Source organism: Leptodactylus fuscus, chromosome 5 (genome assembly GCF_031893055.1).
Source record: "Leptodactylus fuscus isolate aLepFus1 chromosome 5, aLepFus1.hap2, whole genome shotgun sequence".
NCBI lineage: Eukaryota > Metazoa > Chordata > Amphibia > Anura > Leptodactylidae > Leptodactylus > Leptodactylus fuscus.
In genome coordinates, this window is record NC_134269.1 from 35386994 (window position 1) to 35408864 (window position 21871).

The following is a 21871-nucleotide window of genomic DNA, read 5'->3' on the forward strand; positions in this document are numbered from 1 at the left end:
AGTGTAGAACACTGTCAGGGCTCCTAGAAACCTATCTATAAAGCATTGTGTAGAACACTGTCAGGGCTCCTAGGAACCTATCTATAAAACATAGTGTAGAACACTGTCAGGACTCCTAGGAACCTATCTATAAAACATAGTGTAGAACATTGTCAGGGCTCCTAGGAACCTATCTATAAAACATAGTGTAGAACATTGTCAGGGCTCCTAGGAACCTATCTATAAAACACAGTGTAGAACACTGTCAGGGCTCCTAGGAACCTATCTATAAAGCATTGTGTAGAACACTGTCAGGGCTCCTAGGAACCTTTCTATAAAACATAGTATAGAACACTATCAGGACTCCTAGGAACCTATCTATAAAACATAGTGTAGAACATTGTCAGGGCTCCTAGGAACCTATCTATAAAACATAGTGTAGAACACTGTCAGGGCTCCTAGGAACCTATCTATAAAACATAGTGTAGAACACTGTCAGGACTCCTAGGAACCTATCTATAAAACATAGTGTAGAACACTGTCATGGCTCCTAGGAACCTATCTATAAAACATAGTGTAGAACACTGTCAGGGCTCCTAGGAACCTATCTATAAAGCATTGTGTAGAACACTGTCAGGGCTCCTAGGAACCTATCTATAAAACATAGTATAGAACACTATCAGGACTCCTAGGAACCTATCTATAAAACATAGTGTAGAACACTGTCAGGACTCCTAGGAACCTATCTATAAAACATAGTGTAGAACACTGTCAGGGCTCCTAGGAACCTATCTATAAAGCATTGTGTAGAACACTGTCAGGGCTCCTAGGAACCTATCTATAAAACATAGTATAGAACACTATCAGGACTCCTAGGAACCTATCTATAAAACATAGTGTAGAACATTGTCAGGGCTCCTAGGAACCTATCTATAAAACATAGTGTAGAACATTGTCAGGGCTCCTAGGAACCTATCTATAAAACATAGTGTAGAACACTGTCAGGGCTCCTAGGAACCTATCTATAAAACATAGTGTAGAACACTGTCAGGGCTCCTAGGAACCTATCTATAAAGCATTGTGTAGAACACTGTCAGGGCTCCTAGGAACCTTTCTATAAAACATAGTATAGAACACTATCAGGACTCCTAGGAACCTATCTATAAAACATAGTGTAGAACACTTTCAGGGCTCCTAGGAACCTATCTATAAAACATAGTGTAGAACACTGTCAGGGCTCCTAGGAACCTATCTATAAAACATAGTGTAGAACACTGTCAGGACTCCTAGGAACCTATCTATAAAACATAGTGTAGAACACTGTCATGGCTCCTAGGAACCTATCTATAAAACATAGTGTAGAACACTGTCAGGGCTCCTAGGAATCTATCTATAAAACATAGTGTAGAACACTGTCAGGGCTCCTAGGAACCTATCTATAAAACATAGTGTAGAATACTGTCAGGGCCCCTAGGAACCTATCTATAAAACAGTGTAGAACACTGTCAGGACTCCTAGGAACCTATCTATAAAACATAGTGTAGAACACTGTCAGGGCCCCTAGGAACCTATCTATAAAGCATTGTGTAGAACACTGTCAGGGCTCCTAGGAACCTTTCTATAAAACATAGTATAGAACACTATCAGGACTCCTAGGAACCTATCTATAAAACATAGTGTAGAACACTGTCAGGGCTCCTAGGAACCTTTCTATAAAACATAGTGTAGAACACTGTCAGGACTCTTAGGAACCTATCTATAAAACATAGTGTAGAACACTGTCAGGGCCCCTAGGAACCTATCTATAAAACAGTGTAGAACACTGTCAGGACTCCTAGGAATCTATCTATAAAACATAGTGTAGAACACTGTCAGGGCCCCTAGGAACCTATCTATAAAACAGTGTAGAACTCTGTCAGTGCTCCTAGGAACCTATCTATAAAACATAGTGTAGAACACTGTCATGGCTCCTAGGAACCTATCTATAAAACATAGTGTAGAACACTGTCAGGACTCCTAGGAACCTATCTATAAAACAGTGTAGAACGCTTTTAGGTTCCTAGGAGCCCTAAGAGTATTCTACACTATGATCCAACTTAGAGACTAAATGTCTCTATGTTGGATCAATACGTTGCCCGTTCCCTTGACAGGAACATAAGCTAGCTTCCCATCCTGTGGCCTAGTTTCATTCTCAATTGTACGACTCCTGAAGTTTTAGATCACTACAGAGCTATAAGGCCTATTGAGAGAAACCTTTTTGAACCCCAGTTGTATAACCAATCACAGCGTAGCATTCATTTTAAGACCGGAGTTTAGGAAATAAAAGCCGAGTTCTGATTGGTTGATAAGACGGTTTTTCTTTTAGACACTTTTGCGTCAGTGTTTATTGGCCTATCTATGTCTTGTATCGGTAGAGTACTATGCTATGTCTATAATAAAGTGTAATATTATACGGATAGCTACATCTCACCCCCTCTTTCCTCTAGGAACGGCGCTTGCCCTTGCCAGTAATACCCTTCTATATCCTCGGATGTTCACGCACGGCTGTTATACTGAGACTCTTCCTTCTGAAATACAATTCCCTAATGTACTTAGCCGAATCCTCTCGTTCCCATCAAGCCGCGCTCGTGTCTATCTGCCCTCCTGGCTGCACAAGTTCTGAAGGAAAAAAACCCATAATAATAATAATGGTCTTCTGGCTGTCTGTGTGAATAGTGTTACTCCGCTAACAGAACCTCATCTATTTTAGTCCCTGCATTAAAAATAGCTCGGAGTGAGCGGAGCCTGCACCCGATCTGAGGCGCACATACATGGATGGGTTTGGGTTAATAAGGCATATTTCACATTAGGGCCCCCACTCTTGATGTGTGGGTCTTAGTACTTGGGTTACCATGGAGATGTGAGGGTGGGTGTAGGATGCTGCAGATTATCTGCGTTACTTTCCAGCGTGATAGTCTGCGTAGCGCCTGAGATATCTTCACTAGTGGGTTATATCCTCAGTAGTATATAGCTACCGTATGTAGTTAGCTTGGTATTCAGACGTGCAGAGATGAATTTGTCGCTTCATCATGACGTTATTTATAAAGACCTAGTAAATGTCGGACCCGGGTGTCCAGTGTTGGGCCTAACCAGTCAAATTTATCATGGCGGCCCGAAGAATTCCTATAATGTCACCAATGTATTTTCCCGCCGTCTCGTGCTGCCTCACCCTTGTCTCCGTTTCGGCAAGTAACCTACTGCTCTGAGTTAGGACCCTCTTACGTTTCGATGTCATCTCAGCCCCCCAATACGTCCGAACAGTGTTTGCTCATCTCTAGATATAATCTATATCAGGATTGCTCCGAAACTACAATTCCCAGCATGCTCCATTCACTTCTATGGGAAGCTAATAGAAGAGCTGAGCAGGGTATGCTGGGACTTGTAGTTCCACAACAGTTGTCATGCCGAAAGTTGATGCTATTCCATACAATGACATCTAATTAAAAAAATTTTAAAAAAAATGTAAAGGTATATACATATTTTTTTACAATGGCACCCTACAAGCGATGTATGTGACTGTATGGCGGTCAAGTTCCATCATATATGTTAAACAGAGACCATAAATGCTATGGAAACAGACTCGATCATACGACTGAACATAAAATATAGGACATATGTGATCAGTTTTATCTGCAGTCCTATGTAACACCTTGTGACACTGTGATAGGATCCGTTAGGTTAAGGCCCCACGTTGCGAAACGTTTGTGTTTACTTTATAGATTTAATAAGGGAATTAAAACCACAGAGAAAAATGCATCAGAAACCCAATGAAAAAAAATTGTAATGCGTTTCCGCTGCGGTTTTTCCCACGGCGTTTTATAAGTTGCGCTCCGCAACGTGAGTACAAACTCAGCTCTGCTATATGTCATATATCACTACCCTATTAATAATCTGCATACATTCATTTAGTAACCCATCACTTGTGATTTCTACCAGAACCCCAACTTCATAGGCGTAACGGAGGCGTACCTAGCCACCATGCAAGATATGTATCGGGGCCCCTATTACCATGTGCTACCTATAATACTGTGTATTCTTCTATAGTAGTATCAATAGTATCAATGAGCCCTTTTCATTCACTAAATACATAAATAATTCATGTTAAATTGATATTATTCTGGAAATTCTTCTGGGAAATACAAAAATGAGAGAATTCGAGACCTACAAAAATTCCTCTACTTGCCTAGATAAAGCTGAGAATATTCAGCACTAGGTATAATTGTGGTTCTGGTTATTATCATCCATTAGTAGGAAGACGAGGAGAAGAAATATCACTTTAATCTTTGTGGGAAATTGTGCTCTTGTGGAAATACCGGCTATAGATGGAATAAGACGTGGCGGGGTGGCTCAAGGAGTGCGGTGAACAAACGGTTAATACAAAAGAAGCTTTTTTTTTTTTTTTTCCTGGAGACTTGGATAAGAGCCTGCGAGGAGAGGAGACCATTGTCACACTATTCCAGGCTCCCAGCATCCTTCCGCTACTCCATCTCCAGTTACCATGCAGGTAAGAGAAGGGTCCGCTCGCTGTAGGGTCCTGTATATGGCCATCTACTTCTAACTCCATATTATCATTGCCGGCTATGTCTTCAGTTTCCTCTCTGCTCCTTTCTTTCCTTCCATTCCCATATATGTTCCCACACTTCTCTCCATCAGTATCTCACGGTTCATGGAAAGGATATATAGTGCACAAGGCTTCCTCTAGGTTCCCGGTCCTGTAGGATGAGTTCATGAATGCGTTCCTATTGAGTGCATGCGGTGAAGATCAGAAGGATGCAGAACGTCTTTGTACTTGTCACTTGCTGGTCACTTGTCCTTCCGATAGCTACAGATGTGATGATGGGGATATCGCATAGGACAGCGCATAAACACATCATATTATCTAAATTTCTATACTTTACTATGCACAACAACTTCAGCTCTGCTACATAATGATGGGAATATTGTACATGTGTTAATGCAAAGGACAGCACAATTATCTAAATTTTTATACAAACCATGCACAACAACTTCAGCACTGCTACATATGTGGCTTATTGTATTATTCCACTCTATAAAATCACCTGAAATTCTACAATTTAGTGAATTTGAGCTTTGCTGGCTTCTGCATTATTAGGTTAAATTCACACAGCACAGAATTCACTACATTTTTTGTGTGTTATTTTTTATTTTTATGTAGATTGTGAGACCCATATAGGGATCACAATGTACATTTTTTTTCCTATCAGTATGTCTTTGTATAATGGGAGGAAATCCACACAAACACGGGGAGAACATACAAACTCCTTGCAGATGTTGTTCCTGGCAGGATTCGAACCCAGGACTCCAGCGCTGCAAGGCTAACCACTGAGCCACCGTGTTGCCCCCTACATTTTTAGGCATTTTTTGGCTTTTTTTTATACTGTAACTACATTTTCTACAAGTCAATAGCAAATTACTAAAAAATCTCTAAAACTGTCCCAGATTTACTAATAATTGGATAGTGTAAACTTAGACTATGTTCACATCTGTGTCGGAATCTGTCGCAGATTCTGCCTAAAATCGAGGATAGAGGACTTGTTTGGTCCGCCGATCACACTGTGGGTATCCACCAGTAACTGCTGCTTTAGTGGATAGGCTTTCCGTCATTCAGGTCCCCTGGAGGTCTGTCGCAACTGTGAACTTAGCCTTAGACAGGCAGTCTGAAAATACACCAGATTTATCACAGTGACTGGTGCTAGGTAACAAATCTGGCATATCTGTAGACTTTCTATTCTATGATGATACCACCATTTAGTTGGTTTACTTTGAGCCACAATTTTATCGCAAATTTTGGTGCAATTTGGGCTTTTTTTTCTGGATTTAAACCTCTCTGCTTTCCTGAAAAGCCATGCCCAAATGTCTAGCAAGTCAACAACATTTCAGTTTAAACTCCCTGCGTCCAGATGCAGAGGCTAAGGTTTACGTTAAAGTCTAGTTGGAAACACAATAGTAAATCTGGGCCACTGTTTTTGCCATTTTTGTAGCACATTTGGCATTGGTGGCATTTTTTTCAGAACATAGTGTGCTCTGGGTAAGGTTTTTTTTGGTGTTTTCTCTCAAAGGCTTCTCTAAAGAACTTTAAGAAATCAATTCACAAATTCTTGAAATGCGTGGTTTTGTCATTAGAAATGGGTGATAAGTGTCAGATTGAGAACCTATAAAGAACATCATTTACTATAGGTTTTGACTTAAAGAGTTTCATAAAAAGCCCAGATGTGTATCCTTACTCTTACTCTTGGTAAGCCATAACTGTTGCTTTGGTCTTTAGTGATAGGGCTTATCCATGGTGGAAAGGTGACAACTTCAGATACAAATTCAGAACCAGTTTACCAATGGATGTGAAGCTTTGTTTGCCCAGTGACTCAGTGGTCAGCACTACAGTCCTAGGAGTCCTAGGTTCCAAATTCATCCAAGGACAACATCTGCAAGGAGTTTGCATGCTATTCCCGTGTTTGTGTGGGTTTTCTTTGGGTACTCCGGATTCCTCCCACACACCAAACACATACTATAGGGAATGTAGATTGGGAACCCTATATAATAATTAAAATGGCACCTATTCCTCATGGGAAATAGATGAATGATACAGGAAGATGGTGCTGGGTACCCTGAGAGTCAAGCAGCACAGCAGATCAGTATTTAGCACTATTGCCTCCTAACATGGGGTCCTGGGTTCTTTCTTCCCACACTCCAAAAACATATTAGTACATTCAGTAGCTTCCTATGTAACTGACCCTAGTACATATATACATGTATATATGTCTTCTAAGTATAGGATAAACAGATCGTGGCAGGGAATGGTGGCAATCTCTGTAAAGTGCCACAGAAAATGTTGGTGCTAGAACCATGGGAGATGGAAAACGTGGAACTAAATTCCAGACATTGCTCCCTTGATACTCTTGGTGACAACAAATACATTAAGGCACTGTATAGGACAGGGGTTGGCAACCCCATACCATGTGCCAAGAATGGCATACGGGATAGATTTCCCTGGCATGGCAGTCCAGCGAAATGACGCTGACATGACCCCTAAGACGGTAAGCGGTAGACGTCAGGCAAAAGCGCAGAAGAGAACAGGGAGCCGTGTCTGAGTCCAGGGAAGATGAGTAATATTATTTTTTGTTTGATCACCTCTCCTGGAGAGACCCCAGAGTACAATAGCTCGCAAAAAAAGCCAAACCTCAAAAATTTCAGGTTCAGCTGAACCTGAAATTTTCAAAAAATTCGCTAGGCCACTATGGGATACTATCAGGAGCGTAACTACCGGGGTAGCAGCAGTAGTGGCTGCCACAGGGCCCGGGACATTAGGGGGCCCGGCGACAGCCTCTATCGCTGAGGTTTTTTTTTTAATAGGCTGTTACTGCCTGGAGTTACTCCAGCCAGTAACGGGCCCTATTTACTTACCGATCCTGGCAGTGACCGGGATCGATAAGTGATGCCACGGGCCCCACAAATTATATTATTATACTCGGGGGTCTTTTCAGACCCCCAAGTATAATGATCGGAGGCCCAGGAGAGGTAAGGTAACATAAAAAACACTGTTGCTTACCTCTCCGCACTCCAGGTTTCGAGCCTACTTGTGTGACGTCTCAGACGTCACATAACTGGGGCCTGCGTCCTTATGCGTTGCAACGCAGGCCCCCCCCGGGTCACGTGACGTCCCGGATGTCATTGAAGATGGCCGCTGTCAGCGGGCAGCGCAGGGATAGGTAATAGTGTTTTTTTATGTTTATATCCCCCATGGGTCTACGATTATTATACTCTGGGGTCTGAAAAGACCCCAAACTACAATAATTGTTCACGGGTGTCCACAGTGGGGCATAATACTGGGTGAAGGGGCGACTATGGGGTATAATGCTGTGTGCAGGGGTCACTATGGGGCATAATATTGGGTGCATGGGTCAGTATGGGGCATGTTAAAATGGGGTTCGCCACGTGGCCCCGTCATTCCTAGTTACACCACTGGATACTATACTCTGTGGAGGGGCCAATATGGGTATTATACTATGTGAAGGGGCCATTATGGGACATACCATGCGGAGGGGTCACTATCGGACGTTATACTGTGTGGATGGACCACTATGGGATATTATACTGTGTGTAGGGGCCACTATGTGACATTATACTGTGTGGAGGGCCACTATGGGACATTATACTGTTTGCAGGGGCCACTATGGAACTTTATACTGTAGGGGGGGCACTATGGGACATTATACTGTGTGTGGGGGACACTATGGGACATTATACTGTGTGGAGGGGCCACTATGGGACATTATACTGTGTGGAGGGGCCGCTATGTGACATTATACTATGTGGAGGGGTCATTATGGGACATTATACTGTGTGCAGGGGCCACTATAAGATAAGATAAGATAAGATAATCCTTTAATAGTCCCACAGTGGGGAAATTTCAGACACTATGTGACACTATACTGTGTGGTGGAGTCATTATGGGACATTATACTGTGTGTGGGGGGCCACTATGTGACACTATACTGTGTGGTGGAGTCATTATGGGACATTATACTGTGTGTGGGGGGCCACTATGGGACATTATACTGTGTGCAGGGGCCACTATGTGACACTATACTGTGTGGTGGAGTCATTATGGGACATTATACTGTGTGTGGGGGGCCACTATGGGACATTATACTGTGTGCAGGGGCCACTATGTGACGTTACACTGTGTAGAGGGGCCACCATGAGACATTATATTGTGTGAACAGGCTACTGCAAATCGTCAAACTGTATGGAGGCCACTATGGGACTTTATGCTGTATGGGGGGACCACTATGAAATATTTTAACATGTGGAGGGGCCACTGATTCATCATACTATGTGGAGGGCTACTATGGGACATTATTCTGTATGATGGTGTGTTTTTTCACAAAAAACCCCACAGTTTTCCGATAGAACAGCCATCCGGTGCTCCTGGACACATACATTTACCAATAATTGTTGGCTGTACATGTACTTTCATTGCTTTTAGTGGGAAAATACGGGTGTATCTTGGGAAACAGCAGTAAGCGCATATGTCCAGAAGCATCTTGTTGCAGCACTTCTGTGTATGGTTATGTAGTATATGACTTTAGTATAGAGGTCGTCATCCTTACAATTATTGCCCCCGACACTCTGAGTTCCTCATCTGTGATTTTTTTTTAAATTTAAATCAGTATACCATGCAAAAATAGGTTACCTACCCATGGTACAGGAGAAGCCCCCCCCCTTTAGTTCATATAAATCTATAGCAATTGGTTAAAATTAAGAAATATGATCTCGACTAGACAAATAGACAAATATTTATGTCAAGGGTTATAAGTAAGGGTCTGTATGCTTAAAAATGAACTTTAGTTTAATCTTTGGGGTCATACAGTATTGCATTAGCCCACCAGAGAACCAGAGGATCCTCTAGCACAGGGGTCCCCAACCGCCGGTCCGCGGACCAGTACTGGGCCGCGGGGCATATTGCAGCGGTCCGCATACCGGCGGCGAGGAGTCAGCAGCTGCTATGGAGTGCCCGGGGTTGAGCCAGGACCCGCCAGCCGGCTCCACAACACTGACGCATGGTTGTTGCTCATCGGGATAAGGTGAGCAAAGTGCGGGGTTGAGTCGGGACCCGCTGTATGTCCGGGATTCTAGTACTATGCAGGACATGCAGCGGGTCTTGGCTCCACCCCGCACTCGCCTACCAAACTTTGGGCAACTACATTACACGTCACTTGTCCCTGTGACGTGTAATGTAGCTGTAGTGAGGCTGTAGTGAAGTTAATAGCAGCATTAGGAGTGATGTCCGTCATCAGTAGCCATCTTCATAACCTGTAGTGTCCGTCATCAGTAATCTACACCCCCATGCTTAACCCTGCCCCAACCACACCCCTTCCCCTCCCCCATCCACACCCCTTCCTGCCCCCACCGGGCCATAGAAAAATTGTCTTCCTGAAACTGGTCCCTGGTGGAAAAATGGTTGGGGACCACTGCTCTAGTGGACCAGGCATCAATAATAGTCCAGCAGAAGACACTGAAATTTGAAGGGTACCATAGTCTTTTCTGTCTGAGTCCTGCCACTGGATAGAAGGGATAACTCTTGAGTATTCCTTTAAGGAACTGCTGGAGACAGATGAGCGCTGTCTTTCCTAGATTTATAGGGATGAATGGCGCAGGAGCATCACTGTATTACCTGCCTCTGTGCTCATAAGGGGAGATGGGACCCCATTCTCATGATCAGTGGGGTCGGATTGCTTGGACCTGTGGATCCTGATAACTTGCAAACTTGGCATAAACGTTTAAGAACAATTTTATTAATCATTTGCAGAGGTAACACATAATAATCCGCTGCGAGAATCGCGGTACTACGGAGAAAAAGTTGACATCAAAAGTGCACAGAAAGTAGAATAGCAGATACTGAAGCGTCTCCGCCTGCAGGTAGTTAATTTCCAATGTGGCCCAGAAATGACCCCATAACTGAGAAGCCGTACTTCTCATCATAAGACTGTGACTAAACGTGCATGGAAATTATTTGTGCGGGCCGCCCCCTCGCTCTCATTTACTCCTCTTTGAACCCCCCAGCCAGCCTCATTTGCCAGTGTTTATCTCCCTCCATGGCGGACTCTCTCACTTTCTTCCCTTTCTCATTGTTCTTCAAAGGTTATTTTGCTATCTTGCAGGAAGAGGGAAGCTATTTTAACCACTTTGAAGAACAAGCTGCATAGAATAAGATAATAATAAGTCGTATTTATCCTCCAAGAGATAAATGGGAACCTCTGATGAATAGACCCAATTCTCTCAATCTCTGGAGCACCCTCGCTGCATTCTTCTCATTGTGTCTAGTGTTGATCAGAGTGGGATGTGTATGGCTTCTGTCTCCTGCGTCCCTGTCCCATTTAAATGAGATGGTGCCCCCTCTTTTTTTTTTTTTTAAAGGGGTCACCTTTTTTTCCAAAGATGCACTTGGCCGTGTCTCATATTGTAGGTCACACATGCAAGCAAACCATTCTAACTCATCTCTTGCAACTTATTGAAGCTTACATTTATTAACATATTCCTTACAGGAACCACTTGGAGATGGAGTGACACGTGACATTGAAGTAGATCAGTTAATTTTAAAGGGATTTTCCAGTACAATGATATTCATTCAAAAGACCATCAATATTAGATTGGTAGATTCCGACACCCAGGACCCAAGATAATCAGCTGCTTGAAGACTTTTCATTCCTTGGATGAACTCTACTTCTTCTTCTTAGGCCAGAGACATTATGTCTATTGGTCACATGACAATGCTTCAGTTCAGTCCTATTCATATGAATAGATTGAGCTGCAAAACCAAGCACAGCCATTATACTATGTATGGCACTTTGCTTAGTAAGGTTACAGCACTTGTCCAAATGCCATAGCTTCTAAAGACATGACCAATATAACAATCCCGAAAAACCTCTTTATGGCTTACAATACTGTATTAGAGAGCGGACTTATGACATCCATAGGCCCTAACAGGGCTTATGGAAACATGATTAAGCATTGATGTTGTAGCTGAGTTTGGAGGTCTGGAGTAGAGAAGGGGGCTGGGAGTGGTGGGCTATGGATGGATGTCAAATAGACGCTCTTTAACCTTCCTTTCTGTGTCCTTCTCTTAATGTTGGAGTCACACTAGTGTTCGGGTCTCTGTTGTTCAGGTTTGCATGGGGACTGGAAAGATGGAGACCCTGTCCACTTAAAAAGCAGTTACCCCCGGACCTCATAGACTATAATGGGGTCTTTATACTGAAACTGGCGGAGAGAAAAGTCCTAGATTTTAAGCAAAATCTGGGAGCTATGGAGACTCAAAAGCTAGTGTGAATCTAGCGTAATAGGGTTAATATTGTCAAGTATGAGCATTCATAGTATCAGACAGTATTCTGTATTAGCTGACAATCCCTGGCACAATGACAATTCAATAGGAACTGCTGGTATCATGGTTTAGGGCAGAAAACACTGAGCAGATTGATATACTGTATATGTAGGTCACTGACTCTTATTCATCAAGCTGGGTAGTGCCAATCAGCTTCCTCTATACACAGTCATAAGCAATCAATCACTGAGTAGGACCGCCCACTGGACTCCTACACCTAGAGAAAGCCAAGATTTAGATCCCCAAATGCCATGTTATACAGAATTCTTTTCTACAATATATCAGTCTGCTCAGCTATGACCTACCCGCTGCAGATCGGACTACATTTTCCACGTGACACCGTCCCTTTAACTCTTCAATCATCAGACTTTGAGCCTGACGTCTCCACCATACAATTACAGTGAATGGATGAGTTAAACCGAGTTAATTTATCTCTTCTAATTATCTATTTCCTGTAAATAATTAAGATGGGTATACAAAGGAATACAATGAAGTCTGTCTATTATTTATAGCCACACCAAATACAACAATGGATGTGATTCATGGGAATGGCAGCACATATGGCCCATGTTAAGCATGTGGTGTCATCTATAGCTATGCTAATGTACAGCCTGAAATAGCACCAGCTTCATTTGTTGACTACATAGACACTGGAACAGCACACAGAATACAGACTGTCAACAATCTTCATATAAGAATATATCGTACTTAGAAAATATTGTGATCTGATAGATGATAGGCGTCTATTGATTCATCTAGTAAGGTTCTGTTATATATGGTACAATATACAGATTATATCAGTATCAGCACATTATTTTAACCAGACATTGAACCGGAGGATGGGGTAGTAGTATCTGTGATGTCACCAGAAGGCCAAAGACACTTAACCCATTCCTCACAACCGTCCCGGATTCAGTGGGACAGTCTCGGATTCCGGGTCCTGTCCCAGTCGATGAGATATATGTCCTGGCTTCAACTCCGAGTGCAGATGAGTTGAATAAAGCAGTGAAGCAGGAGCCGTCCACGCCTTGCTTCATCACTCTGCCCCTGTGTGCTCTGGCCCTGGGAGCTGTAGGCGCCATGTGATGATGTCACTTACATCACGCCTGCAGCTCAATGAAGCCTCCAGGAGCAGAGACATGCAGAGCAGCAGCCGAGAGAGGAAAGGTGAATATTCATTTTTTTATGTTAAACTTTGGGGCCAGATGGAGGGCAGCATTAAGCTGGGTGGCGCAGATGATGAAGGTACTGATGGTACTGATGGTGGTTTGGGAGATTAAATCCAGCTTTCTAGTTTCCTGATTTACAAATACCGTATTTGATCTTAGGCATATTGGAGCAGATCCAAGGCATAAAAGGTCTCATTTGTTTTGCACATATCAGCACCCCAATGGCTGGGGGACATTGAGTGGTATTGCCAACCCAAGAGCAAATTTAGATCAGTAACGTTTAAAGGGGATCTACCCCCATTAAAATCACTTGTAAACCACCTATATGTGTTGTGGGGTTAAACAGAACATTATATCTCCCCCAAAATGATGTCATTTAAAAATACAACTTGTCATGCAAAGAATAAACCCTCACGTGAGTTTTGGAATCCAAAGATGGGAAAAAAAACTAAAAACCTTGTGAAGCCTTAAGGGTAATCCTTAAAGGGTTAAAGTGGATCCCCCTTAAAACCTCCTTAATTCAGCCTCAGCCTTATCTCCGAATAATGCCCCCCACTTCCCCTCTGCACGCAGCTGTAGCTGAGGGACCAAGACAGACATGTCTTAAGCTAAACTACCTGAAATATTCATACCAAGAGCCTGATGAAAAATTAACTCTTTCCTCTCGAGGGATGAAAGGCTTGTTCCTTAGAAATGCGGTTTCTCTCTCCCTGATAAGTAGATGGGTAATGTGCGGTGACAGTAGGGAGGGGTCTGGCCCTATTTCAGACGGAAACATTTACACCTCGCTGAACAGAAAGAAAGGAGACTCTTTACATCCCTCGTCCAGCGAGATATCATCATATGTCCTATAGCTGCCCTCTGCGGTGACGTTGGTAAAATTTTGTACGGCGGTTTCTTAGCTATACCTAGTTCTGTAAATTTTGGTGACAATTAATATGGTCTGAAGTTCCTCAGGGGCTATCACTCAAATCTATCTATCTATCTATCTATCTATCTATCTATCTATGTATATAAAACCACGCATCCACCTCGCCGTCCTGTTTAGACCGATTTGTCTCGAGGGAACCTCGAAGACAATCCATGTAGAAGAATAATCCCGCTATGTTGGTTCTTCTCCAGGTTTTTCTAGGACCAGCATAATAATGAAGGGGCGGCAGAATTTATAACAATCTCACAAAAACAGTACCATTCAATGAACTTAATTATGGAAAACGATTTTATCAGGAAGGCGGTTTTAGGCTACGGCTTCTCGGTATCATAGGGTCACCAACAAATGGTGTCTGAGCTGAATGTTTCCCTATGAGAGGAAAGACCATGTTTAAATGCTTGCCACTGCCACACAGGTTTTCTCCTCATATGGTTAAAAATATGGATGAGCCATCCAAACAATATCTTATTGATATCAGATCAATGAGGGTCCACCACCCAGAACCCCCACCAATAGGCTATTCTCAGCAGTTGAAACACAGAGAATGGAGCAGAATTCAGACAGCACTGTTGTTCGTGTAGTGGCCACAACAGGTACTGCAGTTCAGCTCCAATTCACTTCAATGGGACCTAAGCTGCAGTACCTCAGTTCTGCCATTAGACAGAGAGCAGTGCTGTCTGCTTCCTGCTACATTCTATGTGTATCAGCTGCTCAGAACAGCTGATTGGTGGGGGTACCAGGTGTTGGACCCTCACTCATCTGATATTGATAAGCTTGATAAGATTGATAAGCTATCCTTATATTCCATCTGAAATATTTTCAGCCCTTGAAAATCCCTTTAAGACTGGCATTTCCTACACTTTGTCATTTCACTTACTGGCAAGAGTTGCTTTAGAATTATTAAGAAGCTCTAGACCACGAGAGGTCTTGAGTGCCACAACAGAAATAAATGCCAGTCAGGGTATGGTGTAGATTTCAGGTAGAATCCATGCCAGTTTATAGTATATCTAACATGCCTAAGCATCCCTGCCCAGCGTGCCTTGTCCCCTTCTCTGCCCACTTTCTTAAAAAGTGATGAGCAGGGCACAGACAGAACAAAGTAGCACAACCTTGGTGCAGGTAGTCAATAAAGATGAGTAGATGATACAGTAAATTTTGACTTCATAATTGTAAAGCACCTCATGGGCGGTCCCATGTTATTGTTACACCCTAGCATTAGACTGTAAATGCCAATGACACCCAACACCTGACCCTTCACGACTGGTATTTTACACCATATAGAACCAAGAACTATACAGCTACTATACATTGTATGGAGCCAGCTCTATACACTCTGCAGCAGTCCTGAAGAGCTGATGAGTGCAGGAGCTGGCTGTGACTCCTCCATCTGATCAGATATCTTAACAATAGTCCTTGAAAAAGCTGGTATCAATTGGCTGTGAATCTAACCAGGAATAACAGAGAAACAGCACAACATAGATTATAAGACATATTCTCGATAATTTTTCGTCCTAAATCCAGTAGCAGTTATAGCGGCCATATGTATAGTTACACCTATGTATATGTATATAGAAGTGAGGGTACTTACTGTAAAACCACCTCTGACATCAGCTAACTGCAGCATTTTCATTGTTGTTCAGGATGATGTTAAGGAAAACGATGGAAGTTTATTCGGAGATCCCGGCCAAACTTCTCCCGAGAAGAAGGATGGTGTGAAGTGGCAGAAGCCTCGCTTGACCCGCAGGACTCTGATGAAATGCTGTCTGGTTAAATGGATACTGTCTAGTACTTCACCACAAGGACCAGGTACCCAGACTCATATGGTTACCTATAATGATATGGTCATTGGTATAATGTGGCTATCTCATGCATGATAAGTACTACACGTATGTTGGGTTGTCTAGGTAATCTGCTCATATTGTCTTGAGTTGTACCCAATGAATCGGGAACAACTCAAAAGCATGAAGTATATGCTAACAGTGGTTAATACTTATTTTGGCACAAGTGTTATGGCCACAACAGCAACCATAGTCATGGATGTGTTCAGCTGACCATAACAACATTGTCCATGTTATTGGTACCCCTATGGCCATCATGAAAAAGGAAAATGAAGGCCTCAGCCAGGGCCGCCAATAGGCCAGTACTACTGCTACTGGCGTCAGGGGCCCGGCCAATTTTTAAAATGGGGGGGGCCCGGGCCCCCTGGCGCCGGCAGCAGTCATTGTATGTCCTGTTTCAACTCAGATCTGCATCCAGAGGACGCAGATCTGAGTTGAGCACATACGCGGCTGAAGCGAGGAGCTGACACAGGTCAGCTCCTCGCTTCGCCGCTGCCGCCTGTCTCGCTGACACATATGCGGCTGAAGCGAGGAGCTGACCTGTGTCAGCTCCTCACTTCGCCGCTGCCGCCTCTCTCGGTGACACATATGTGGCTGAGCCAGAACCCGGCTCAGCCGCATATGTGTCAGCGAGAGAGGCGGCAGCGGCGAAGTGAGGAGCTGACACTGGTCAGCTCCTCGCTTCAGCCGCATACATGTCAGCGTCATCGAGAGAGACACCCAGCGGCGAAGCGTGGAGCTGACCCGTGTCAGCTCCTTCCTTCAGCCGCATGTGTCAGCGAGAGAGACGCGCAGAGAGCGGCGAGGGAGCGGAGGAGAAGGTAAGTTTAATGTGGAGGTGGAACGTGAATCTGGGGGCAGATGAAGGAGAGGACGGCATGACACTGTGGGGACATGAATCTGGCGGCAGATGAAAGAGAGGACGGAATGACACTGGGGCAGATGAAGGAGGGGACGGCATGACACTGTGGGGACATGAATCTGGGGGCAGATGAAAGAGAGGACGGCATGACACTGTGGGGACATGAATCTGGGGGCAGAGATGGGGGACATGAATCTGGGGGCAGAGATGGAGAGGGGACATGAATCTGGGGGGACATGAATCTGGGGGCAGAGATGGAGGGGACATGAAACTGGGGGCAGAGATGTGGGGACATGAATCTAGGGGCAGAGATGGAAGGGGGACATGAAACTGGGGGCAGATGAAGGGTGTATATGAAACTGGGGGAGAGATAGAGGGGGGACATATAATTTACGGGTGACTGTAGGAGGATTATACTGTGTGCGGGCACAGGGAAAATTAACGAGTGGGCGGAGTCAACACAAAAGTGGGCGGTGCTAAATTTGCTGCGGCGCGCTAAGCGCGCCACACATTTTGTCCCTCTTTTAGTTCTTCAAAAGTTGGGAGGTATGGAGATGGGGGACATGAATCTGGGGGCAGAGATGGAGGGACATGAATCTGTGGGCAGAAATGTGGGGACATGAATCTGGGGGCAGAGATGGAGGGGACATGAATCTGTGGGCAGAAATGTGGGGACATGAATCTGGGGGCAGAGATGGAGGGGACATGAATCTGTGGGCAGAAATGTGGGGACATGAATCTGGGGGCAGAGATGGAGGGGACATGAATCTGGGGGCAGATGAAGGGTGTATGTGAAGCTAGGGGAGAGACGGAGGGGGACATATAATTTACGGGTGACTGTAGGAGGATTATACAGTGTGCGGGCAAATGGAAAATTAATTAGTAGGCGGAGTCAACATAACAGTGGGTGGGGCTAAATTTCCCGTGGCGCGCAAAGCAAAAATGGCTGGGGAGGGGGGGGGGGCCCAGACACTTAGGCTGTATGGGGCCCCAAAATTCCTGATGGCGGCCCTGGCCTCAGCACAAATATAACTTCTTTACTGAGATACTTCCTTTGTCTTCCATCACAGTAGACTTATGAGTGATGTCTTCCATCTTAGTACACTTATGAGTGATGTCTTCCATTGTCTTCCATCATCTTCATTACTCAAGAGAAATCTTCAGTTCTTCTCCGAGGCTGAGCAGCAGTAAATAGAGTATCTTGAGTAGACGCACTAACCTAGAAGACCCATTGTCGCTCATGGGACTAATTTCTTGCTTTTTCCTAACACCATTATCACCATTGTGTCAGGTATCAGAGTCATACGGCCTCCCGTGAGAGGATAGAAATATAGGTACTTCAATGGTCAGAGACTAATAGATAGCGAACAAAGAGGCCATGCCCTCCAGCTTCCCTGGATATGGCAGCACAGCATCCACTGCCTATAGTTCAGACACCATAATTCTAGCTACAAATTGACGGACTAGAGACATTTTTGTTCCTTTATATTCTTTGGACAAAGTATTACATTATAGGATCCATGCACACAGCTGGATTACCCTAATGCTATCCTATAGCAGATCATTCATAGAGTTGCATGGGGCCTTACTATATCTCTCCAATTTCATAAAGAAATGCACAAATCTGGCCAATTGTTCTATTTGGTAGCATTATGTAGCAGATGTAGCATTAGGCTATATTCATACAACTGTGCTGATTTTCTGCTGTGTTTTTACATGGCTAAGTCAGCACCAATGTGCTCACCCCATGGGAGAATCAGGTCCAAGAAAACAGCTGTGTTTCCAATCCATCAATGAATCTGCCCCCAGTTTCATGCCCCCCTCCATCTCTCTCCCAGTTTCATGCCCCCCTCCATCTCTCTCCCAGTTTCATGCCCCCTCCATCTCTCTCCCAGTTTCATGCCCCCCTCCATCTCTCTCCCAGTTTCATGCCCCCTCCATCTCTCTCCCAGTTTCATGCCTCTCTCCATCTCTCTCCCAGTTTCATGCCCCTCTCCATCTCTTCCAGTTTCATGCCCCTCTCCATCTCTTCCAGTTTCATGCCCCTCTCCATCTCTTCCAGTTTCATGCCCCTCTCCATCTCTTCCAGTTTCATGCCCCCCTCCATCTCTCTCCCAGTTTCATGCCCCCTCCATCTCTCTCCCAGTTTCATGCCCCCCTCCATCTCTCTCCCAGTTTCATGCCCCTCTCCATCTCTTCCAGTTTCATGCCCCTCTCCATCTCTTCCAGTTTCATGCCCCTCTCCATCTCTTCCAGTTTCATGCCCCTCTCCATCTCTTCCAGTTTCATGCCCCTCTCCATCTCTTCCAGTTTCATGCCCCTCTCCATCTCTCTCTCAGTTTCATGTCCCCTTTCCATCTATGCCCCCAGTTTAATCTCCCCCCTCCATCTCTGCCCCTATTTTCATGGGCCCCCTTCATTATGTCCTCAAGTTTTAACATAAAAAACGGTGATACTCACCCTTCCCTCGCTTTCCTGTCTGCAGTCCCACTCACAGAGTTGTAGTGAACGACGTCATCACATCGCGCCTACATCTCCAGAAGCCGGAGCTCAGCGGTGAAGTAGGAGATGAGCTATGACAGCTCCTACTTCACTTGAATGTGTATTCACCTCATCTGTATCCACCGGACATACCTCCTGCCAATTGGGACAGGAGCCTGAATCCAGGAATGTCCTGCAGAACCCAGGACGTTTGGGAGGTATGGGAAACACCCTGAGCCCCTGTGGTGGGCATTAACCATCAGGACTACATTTTTTTTTAACATAAAGAATATGTGATCTCTAGTATCTTAAATTATGAATCCCTTAGGCCAAAACTGGCCTGGTCCTGAAAGGGTTAAACATATGTCAATGACAAGAAATTAATTGAGAAATTACAACGCTAACTAAGCCTAATAAACCTTCACTTATGTCATTAAACTAATAATGTAATACTTGTGCTGGTAAATATGCAGGAGGGGCAACTAAGTTATAGCAATAGGCCATAATCCTGGGGGGCTTGTGTATAAGGCAGGGGCTATTGGCGACTAAAAGTCAGAGAAGACAACTGATTAAAACTGAGAAATGGGAAAGTATCCATTGCAACTTTTACACATCTCCTTGTGACTACTGCAAAATTTCCAATGTTTACATGTAAGTGTTCGTTGCAATATACAGTAACTCCAGCGTAAATGTAAACATCTACTGTATATAACAAACCGTAATTCAAACCATGACCACTAGATGGTACCAAACTAACATGAATTAGTACTTGCCGAGCCCTGATAAAGTGACAACACCATTGTATTACAGCAGATTGGACAGTTATACCAGTGTTATCATGTATCATATTGTATATGCAACACTGTACCTGTAATACAGTAATATGATGATAATAATAAGAGCAAAGAATACTAAACTATGGCTATCGATTTACTATGAATAATAATAGTAGTACATATGTTAGATGCCAAAGGGCCAGAAAGTGTCCACATACCAAAACTTGAACTGGGGTATTGCATACCTGTCATCTTCAAAGGATTGAAAGAGGGACAAAATTTGGATATGGTCATAAATATACGTTGTAAGCCATGCTTTGAGCTCTGTCCATGCACTCCTTTGGCCCCATCCATTCTAGCCATGCCCCTATGTACCCCCACACAGTAAAATGGTCCTTTAGTGGCCCTGACAAAGTATGATCCTCCTTGTAGTTCCAACAGCGTGAAATGCCCCCTGCAATGTGAACCCTACAGTATTTTAGCTTCCTAAATATGGCCCCTACATTATAATATCCCCCCTTAACATGGTCCCCACAGTATAGTACTCCCTTAATATCACCCTCAAATTATAATATCCCCTTTAATATGGCTGGCACAGTATAGTAATTCCCTTAATATGGCCCCCAAATTATAATAGCCCCCCTTAATATGACCCTCGCTGTATAATTTGTCTCTTAGTGTGGCCCTCACAGTATAGTACCTCCCTTACTATGACCTATACAGTATAATGCCTCCCTTAGTATAACTCCCACAGAATAGCCTCGCCTTTAATATGGCTCCCACAGTATATACATGTATATTGTCCCCTACTGGTGCCCCCAAACTTTAATGCACTTAAGTAAAAAAAAATGAAATAGAACTAATACTCACCTCGCCTGTTCTTGTCTCTGCCATCAGTACCTTGCAGCAGGTACACTGTAAGTGATGTCCCTACATTAGCCCTGGTCTGCTTCCAAATAACCAGGGGAGCAGGGAGCGGACAGCTTTGGACTTCACTATTGTACATACATCTTGCTGCCTTGGACAGCACTCAGCACCCGGGACTGTCCCACTGAATCTGGGATGGTTGGGAAGCATGGCATTGACCAGTCTGTCTTACGATCCTCTAGTGGGCGCCACATGTCCATCAGCAGACAACCAATGTGAAGCTGACTTTGGAGCCAATTGCTTGCTATGAAGGAAAAACCTATAATGGAGGTGGACAAAGCAGCTGCAATGTGGTCCTTGGAGAGTGAAGGCCCAGACCAGGTTGTCGTACCCAATATTTAATTGTTGGAGAAAACTTGTGCAGGGTTCAGGGGGCATTTAAAAGGGAAACTAGCAGGACAAGTGCCTGAATTTCATGTACTAAGAACCGGAGCACCTACAAGCCACTTTGTCCAGACTAGGATACAGAGATGGGGCAGACAACTGAATTGTTGCCCCAGGTGAAAGAAATCCTAGCTACAAGTCTACAAGACTAGGTTCTCCTGTCCCAGGTGGTGAGGGGTATGACATTGCTAACCACCAACAGAGGGGCACTTACATGGGGTGGTTCCCATCTGGGAAAAATCATGGCCAAGATGGAAATAACTTTTGGCCACAAGTACAAACCACCAGGGCAGGACTTACAAAGAAGGCCACGTGGCCATATTGCTCTATGCTAGTTCTATGGCTCCTATTGTATTCCATTGGAGTAAAGGAAACATCGTAGAGCAGTGCCGCGGGACTGTTTCCATAAATCCCACCCAGTGGTCGGGACTTGTGGACAGTTATTTCCATCTCGCCCATGACTTGTTGAGCTTGGAATAGCCCTTTAATGGGGATTTTATTAGTATCCCGCTTTATCTTATAGGGAAATCCTCTTACCACAATCCATATATGTATACCCTCTGCACTCTAATGTCTCATATTGCTC

General features: G+C 44.2%; 1 protein-coding gene across 1 annotated transcript in view; it reads left to right on the forward strand.

Moving 5' to 3' along the window:
* Positions 1-4463: 4463 nt before the first annotated feature.
* KCNIP3 (potassium voltage-gated channel interacting protein 3) overlaps positions 4464-21871 on the forward strand; it is a 62012-nt gene continuing 44604 nt past the window's right edge. Inside the window, exons 1-2 of the mRNA XM_075272880.1 lie at positions 4464-4522; positions 15658-15823. Coding sequence (XP_075128981.1) covers positions 4517-4522; positions 15658-15823 — 172 coding nt within the window. The 5' untranslated portion in view covers positions 4464-4516. The remainder of the gene's footprint in view (positions 4523-15657; positions 15824-21871) is intronic.